The following is an 8,039-nucleotide window of genomic DNA, read 5'->3' on the forward strand; positions in this document are numbered from 1 at the left end:
CCTTTTTTTTTTTTTTTGTCCAATGAAAATATAAATGTATAGACAGTATATGTCAGGGCAAGAGTTCTGTTCAATTTTTTGTCCAATGAAAATATAAATGGATCTTTTTATATATATATATATATATATATATATATATATATATATATATATATATATGAGAGAGAGAGAGAGAGAGAGAGAGAGAGAGAGAGAGACTTTATACGTCAGGGCAAGAGTTCTGTTACCCTTGCAACAAGTCCCAATTCAAAGTTTAGAAAACATATTATCAAATTTCTGAAAATGTTCTTAAAAGGGATTTGTTCCAACTGGCCTGACTGGGCCTCTATTGTTGAGCCCAAAGATGTATCATTTACAACACAAAAAAAAAAAACACACATCCAGCCAAATACACTCACTCCCTCTCTGGTTGTGCCTTGTTGCATGGCGTAGCATTTTCATTCGTGCAGCAGTGGCGAGAGGCCCGTGGCATGCACTATTGATTTCAGCTTCAGTCAGCTCAGTCATCTGACAGGCACCACACGTATGAAAACACTCAGACGGATAGTGGCTGTCTCTTTTTTTGTATCTCTCTTTGTGCCAGTGTGCTCTCTCTCTCTCGCTCTCTCTCTCTCTCTCTCTCTCTCTCTATCCAAGATCCTACATCTCCTTGCACAACCACATACACACATCTTGCGAGACATCGCACCTGCATTAATATTTTACGCTGATGTTTGCAGATCCTGGCTGTAATTAAAACAACCCAGCAAAGTGAATTTACATTATCTCTGTTTGAGTCCCAACAATCACTGCATGTGTGTTTGTGCGAGAGAGAGAGAGAGAGAGAGAGAGAGAGAGAGAGAGAAGATCAGGAGCTGCGTACCCCTCCGCTGTGCTTTCCACCTGGGAGAGAGAAGGAGGGGCGGTTCTGCAGCTGCTTGTATCTAAAACAAACACCTGCAGTTTGACAGTCCGGGTGTCTCCTCCACCCAACAACATTAACATCCTCCTAAGTAACTTATGAACCAAAGATAAAACTCCAACCCCGTTTGGAGCATCCAAACAACACAAAGGGCAGCACCTGTGTCTTGTGTTCCCTCGATGTGTTACAAGAATATCCAGCAACCGCTCAATTAAAAGAGGCTCTGCGGGTATCGGATCAGCATGGTGCTTAGATCCTATTCTGACGAGAGAAGGGGATCAAATGCTCGCGTGTTACGTAAGGGTTAGTTTGCAGGGTAGAAATGGTTGTTTTTCCTTTTACAGTCACTGTCAAATGAAAAAAAAAGGAAAAAGCCAATTTAGCCATATACACCACAGTGGCTAACCAGACATTTAACCTCTGAAGAAAAGTTGTGAGGAAGCTGAGATTTCAATATACAACAATATAATAACGCTCTGTGTATTTATTGGATTTACAGTATACATTTCATGTGCACAAAAAACAACACATTCTATATTCCTGTAACACACCTGCATCACTTTTACCAACCTATATGATTTATTATGGCATGTAATCTAACAAATTATGAATTTATTTCCTTACAAAAAAAACAGCAAAGGGTGAGACATAAGTTGACTGTCATATTTAACATATTTAATATTAAATAAAGCACTGATTTTTTTTTTTTTTTTTAAATCATTAAAAATGAAAGAAAAAGGAATGCTGATAGATAGCTTTTATAAAAGGCAGCATAAAAGTAATCCATAAGATTCCGGTGGTTATGTCTATATCTTCAGAAGCGATATGATAGGTGTGGGTGAGAAACAGATCAGTATTTAAGTCCTTTTTCATTATAAATTCTTCTCCCTGCCCAGTCTGTGGTGATATGCACAAAGAATGTGAATCACCATAAACACAAGAAGAAGAATGAAAAAGGTCTTCTCACCCACACTTATATCGCTTCTAAAGACATGGATTTAACCAGTGAAGTCATATGGATACATTTATGCTGTCTTTATTTGCTTTTGGAGCTTAAAAATGTGCACTCATTTGCATTGTGAGGACCTACAGAGCTGAGATATTCTTCTAAAAATCTTCATTTTTGTTCCGCAGAAGACAGAACATCATACACATCTGGGATGGCATGATGGTGAGTAAATGATGAGAGAATTTTCATTTTTGTGTGAACCATCCCTTTAAACTTGAGCTTCACTTCCAATCAGCTCCAAAGATTCTGATCTGTTTTTTAAAACAGAATGTTATACAACAGTTATAATTTTTAAAATGTAGTAAAACCATTATTCATTATTATATTAATTGAAGGTGATATTATTTTACATTAATATCGCTAAACAAAATATAAAAGCAAGGTTACGGACAAGTAGCATGCCGTGGTCTAGCATGCAGCAAACATCTGCTCTCCGTTGCAAATCTCGGCCAAATTCAGCAAGACTAATCTAAGCATGGCCTTTCTGATCTAGACCTTTGAAGTGGAGTCCTGGCAGTTCTTAGTGTCCAGTTCTATTAAAGCCACTGATTGGCTCTTTCTCTCACCCCTCATGTCACCATGGAATGTCAGAGAGACCATTTCTGCGAATCAAGCCAAAAAGATGACATACGATGCATTCTGCCTTTTTCCAAGGTGCTAAGGGAGCTACCAGGAGCTTGCAGCATGATCCAATCATCGCAGGTCATCAAACAATGCTTTTACTCCAAGTTGTACAAATGGCAAGCTGGCTGAGACAAGGTATGGAGTCCATTTCAATAAAACATGGGGTATGCCACTGCCCTACAACAACAAAAGGTCAGAGAAGCATCTACAGGGGAGATGTTGCCCTTAAAAAGGTGCTATGGTAAGGTGTACTTAAGAGGAAGACAGGAATGAGTTATGTGCTATCTTTCATTCGGTTAGCTTCTTTACAGCACAGCGCCTTAAGTGCAGCACAAAACCCGAGGTCAGTGAGTGGCAGCGCTGCAAGTGCTAGACAATAATTCTTGTTTAATAATAATGTGGCGGGGATGTTTCAGAGAATTCTTGGGTTTTCAAAACACTGGCCGAGAATGTTCAGAGAGATGAAGGACAGGAATCTTACACAATGCCTTCTGACTGCACTACATTCAATCTCTCACACACAGCGGCGCATTATGTCTTGCGGTCTACTGGAAGTAATCCATCTTGTAGTGCACCACTGTAAACACCGTGATTACATCCATTCGCTTACATTCTTTTCTAAAGAAAGACATGCATCATACAGGAGAACAGTCGTGAGTCCTTGCTCGTGTACATGCAAACACCTACACTCGCTTACACACTCTCACACATTTCCATTCACCATTGGGCCCCTGTTCACCCATGGCTAGTTGTCAGCTCACCAGCACCCAGTGCAAGCAATTAGAAGGAAAGCTGGAGGACAACGTCCCAGAATCCCTCTCTCTCTCTCTCTCCCTCTTCCCCAAGAGGGAGCTGGAGCAGTGTAATTGAGACTGAATATGAGAGACTAGCCCACTTCTCAGAAACAGTCAGCAAATACAAGTCAGCTTTCAAGTGCTCCAACACCAGCACCAGGCTCATAACACCAGCCAATCAGCCACACTAAGGACAGAAATTGTGGTCCATTTCTGTGCAGTAGTATGTTTGTGTCCACAGGTGTGTGAATTTACACAAAGGTAGATGCACATACAATGCTTGCACAGTCCATCTTAGGGATTGACAACCATATTTACCTAGTTAATCAGGGTGTGAGTCTCTAATTCATTCAAAATTCCTACATACAACAGCTTAGAGATGCATATTGAATAATGTCTTTATAAGGCTAGAAATATAGTTTACACAAGTACCTGTGTGTATTGTCAACACGTAATGTGTGCTCTTGCTTGACTGTGGTTGTACAAACCTCAGTACTCAAGGGGGGCAACAAAGTTACTTTCAAATGTTTGTGCCATTGAACTGGATTTGTTACAATTCAGGTACACTTATTACACGTTTCAATTTCATAACAAAATGCCATCAAAATGAAATCAGTGTGTTTTTTATCAAATAAAGTAAATATTTTCCATTTTATTAGTTTCATTTTGTATATATTTTTTCTGTTACCTGACCCAAGCACGATGGAACCAAACAACTTCAGTTATGGGTGGCTGTTCTGGTGACTGGTGGTGGCAAAGCGGGCCAAAGCACATAACTGGTAATCAGAAGGTTGCTGGTTCAATCCCCACAGCCACCACCATTGTGTCCTTGAGCAAGGTACATAACTCCAGGTTGCTCTGGGGGAATTGTCCCTGTAATAAGTGCACTGTAAGTCGCTTTGGATAAAAGCGTCTGCCAAATGCGTAAATGCTCACACCGAACATGTTTTTGAGTGCATACTCTATGTTCTACATATCTCGTTTTGCTATGTAAATAAATACACATTGGACATAACTCTTTGACAGTTTTTTGTATTCTTCTACAATGCAAACATACTGTACAGTATCCCATGACAGTCGGATGTGTATATTAAAGTGTGCATACTTCTACTGTACTTGTGATTGAGGCTGTCTGAGCGGGTGTGCATCTGTGCAGAACTGTGGCAGTACGAGTGTGTGCGTGAGTGTGTGGCAGAGCATGCAGTGTTATTCCTGTGCAGATTGGCCAGAGCTGACCCCTGGGAGAGACTGGTGCCATCTGACCAGCTGGCGAGAGCTCCACAGACAGGGCCCATCTTACCTCCAATTCAGTTCTTTCCTGTCGTCCCCGCCCTTCTTTTTTTCCCCATCACTCCCTGCCGCTCATCACATCAACTCTAATGATGCATGCTGGGTAATTAACGTTTAAATTAAGACGCGCATTTGCTCGGCATTCTGGCTTGAAGATCGGCATGCTCCTTGAGAATCCCCATCAGGGCAAAAAAAAAAAAAACGACAAGAAGAAATATTGATCTCTTTTAACAAACGACTAAGTGTGTTTTCAGACTGCTGTGGTCCACAATGCTTCTCTTTGCTTCCCAAACAACAGCAGTGATGCAAAAGAGCTTTGCCTTTGCTTTTCCCAAGCTTTATGTTCTTATGTCACAGTGCAAATGCTAAGTTATGCATCTATTCCAGATCAGCAACCCACTTTATTTGGCTCTGGGATAACTCTGTGCTTTCTCTGAAGAGGCCATCATAAATCTCAGTCTGCTTTTACAGACCTTCCTTTATTTGTCACTGCTATCTTACTGTTTTATTCCCTTCTTGTGTACTCCAGCATGCCAATTCCAAACTCTCCCTCTAAGACTTTTAGAAATAGTTTCCATCTCTCCTACACAATAATGCATGGCCTTGCCAACACCAAACCAAGCATTTTCTCTCATTATTGGTAACAATGGTCAATCTCTAAATGTTGAAGTACAAGATCGAAAGGCAGAGTACAAATACAGCCTTGTGTATAGAATTCATCAAAGTAATTTCAACTCAACAAACAGTCTAAAAACAGTCTAAATCAATTCAATGAATATGTCATTTAGAAATGACATATTCACATAACTGGTAAACTGGTAATCAGAAGGTCGCTGGTTCAATCCCCACAGTCACCACCATTGTGTCCTTGAGCAAGACACTTAACTCCAGGTTGCTCCAGGGGGATTGTCCCTGTAATAAGTGCTCTGTAAGTCGCTTTGGATAAAAGCGTCTGCCAAATGCAGAAATGTAAATGTAAATGTAAATGAACCAGGTAGTTGGTGAGTTCAAGATTACAAATGGCATTCTGATGTAATTTTCATGAAATCCTTTTATTTTTTTATTTTGAAGGCTGCCTGGTAGGCATCACAAGCTTGTGGTTGTTTTTCCTGCTGTCATATCTTGAAAGTATTTTAGTGTTGAGTCATAATGTGGACAGTTTGTTTCACCGACTGAACATTTGTTTGATTGGTAGAGCATGGCATTTCTAGCATCAAGGTCATCAGTTTGATTTCCAGGGAGCACACATACTGGCTATTTTATTCTATTCCGTTGCCTTGCACACTTTGAAAGGCTCTTCAGCCATAAAGTTTAATTTTAAACACGTTTTCATAGTGTTAAAAATGTTATGAAGAACCCAGAAAATGTGTATGCAAATATTCAAGGTTCTGAATCCCTGATTCACCAATCTGTTACACTACAAGCGTCCAATCTCAACAAGTGAATTACTTCTATGGCAAGTAGGCTAAATCAGGCATGCAGGCAGGTAGGCCCACTGACAGAAGTTACACTTGTGCACTGACGAATAATTGAACCGTTCCATATTCATCACTGCTCCAGAGACACAATTAGATCTCTTATCTTAATGTTTATGCTCCTACAAACACGTTAACAGCTTTTCCATGGCAGCAAGGAAAATATCCGGCTATACATGATATGCTCTTGAAGTCTTAGGGACTGTGCAGTCATTGAATGCCTCATTGCGCCTTATGGAGAAGATTAAGCAGAGACACACAACTATGTGCATCATAAATTAAACTGATCAAGCAGATAGATCGGTAGAAATGTACCATAAAAAGGTCAATGAAATATTGATGAGGGAAAATGGCTATATTATGGCTCATGCTGAGGAAACTTAAATGTGGGCATCACAGACTGCAAGAATTATTCCTCTAGTAATGAAAACATCTATATGTCTACCATAATTACTACTTTAATGGGTGTAACACCATCATCTTGTGAAGCAGATGAACTGCTGATCTCGTTAAAGTGTCCTAAATGAAGGTCAGTCTTGCACGTTAAACTCGAAAAATAAAAGAACAGACATTTTAAAAAACAATTATGGAGAAACTTGCACTCTGTAAGGGCAGATTCGATTCAGTTCAGTACCAACCTGATACATTGTCACCCTTCATAGTCGGTGTGCAATCTACAAACTGCATGATCTAATGATATATACTTTGTAATGTATCACAAATGATCTAAGGCATTGATCTGTGAATAGACCACCCCAAGCGTTTCTTGTCATGCCGATCCCAAGTTTTCCGATCTGCCTTACCTTTACCAGCCAGGGTGCCGCACTGCACGAAGAGCACGAGCAAAAGCATCGGCGTTATCATGCACATCTTCATGATGAGACAAACACTTCGACCAGTGCGCGATGACCTAAATCTTCCTCTCTTGCTTTCCTTCACTTTATTTAAAAACACCACCACACTGCTTCTATCTGTCCTTGAGCGTCGTAAAGGTGCACACGGTGAAGTGAAGTCTCGGTACTGAAACTCCCAGCAGCGCGAGACGTGGTCCGAGCGCACGAGTGAACGCGGTCTATGTGTCTCTGAGATGCGCGAGGCAGAACCTCAGGTTCAGGCTGCTGCTACGCCACTCCCCGAAAGCAATTATTCTTGACCTATGATAAGGAATTTATACATACGCGCAGTCTTTGGATACATTTGATAATTGGTATTTTAGTGTTGAAACATGATATTAGAAATTGCGTTGCGTGTTTCTATTTTTATTTATTTTAATAAAATTGTCCGTATCACAGATTCACCACGTGATATAAACACAAAGTATAATGTACAAACATCTTATCATTCTCATTCATTATTAATATTCTCGTTATCTTAATCCAATGACAAGACTTCTCCCAAGGTGAGCAACTGCTACCCTATGCCTTTCAGGCTCATTAAAAATTAATAACAATAACAATTATGCTGGGATTTATTTCCTTATAGTTCAGAATCAGTGCTTGCAACAGTATTCTTATTAATAATATTTAGAAAAATAATTCCAAACAAAAAGGAATAGATCACCCAAAAACATACTTTTCACATCATTTACTCAGCCTCAGGACATTCCAGATGTTTATGACTTTCTTTCTTCTGCAGAACACAAACAAAGATTTTTAAAGACTATCTCTGCTCTGTCAGTACTTATAATGCAAGTGAATTGTGGCGAGAACTTTGAAGCTCCAAAAAGCATATAAAGACAACATAAAACTAATTCATATGACTCCTGTGGTTAAATCAATGTCTTCAGAAGTCATATCATAGGTGTGTCCGTGATAAGCAGATCAATATTTAGGTCCTTTTTTTACTGTAAATCTCCACTTTTACATTTACTTTCACTTCCGCATTCTTCTTCTTTAGGTTTTTGGTGATTTGCATTCTTCGTTCATATCGCCACCTACTGGTCGGGA

The 8,039-nt window shown here is 39.8% G+C and overlaps 1 protein-coding gene across 1 annotated transcript in view; it reads right to left on the reverse strand.

The window, feature by feature from the left end:
• clstn2a (calsyntenin 2a) overlaps positions 1 to 7,012 on the reverse strand; it is a 333,541-nt gene extending 326,529 nt beyond the window's left edge. Inside the window, exon 1 of the mRNA XM_052129308.1 lies at positions 6,897 to 7,012. Within this exon, the coding sequence (XP_051985268.1) occupies positions 6,897 to 6,969 (73 nt within the window). The 5' untranslated portion in view covers positions 6,970 to 7,012. The remainder of the gene's footprint in view (positions 1 to 6,896) is intronic.
• Between the last annotated feature and the right edge of the window lie 1,027 nt (positions 7,013 to 8,039).

The sequence above is a fragment of the Xyrauchen texanus genome, chromosome 6, assembly GCF_025860055.1.
Source record: "Xyrauchen texanus isolate HMW12.3.18 chromosome 6, RBS_HiC_50CHRs, whole genome shotgun sequence".
Lineage (NCBI taxonomy): Eukaryota > Metazoa > Chordata > Actinopteri > Cypriniformes > Catostomidae > Xyrauchen > Xyrauchen texanus.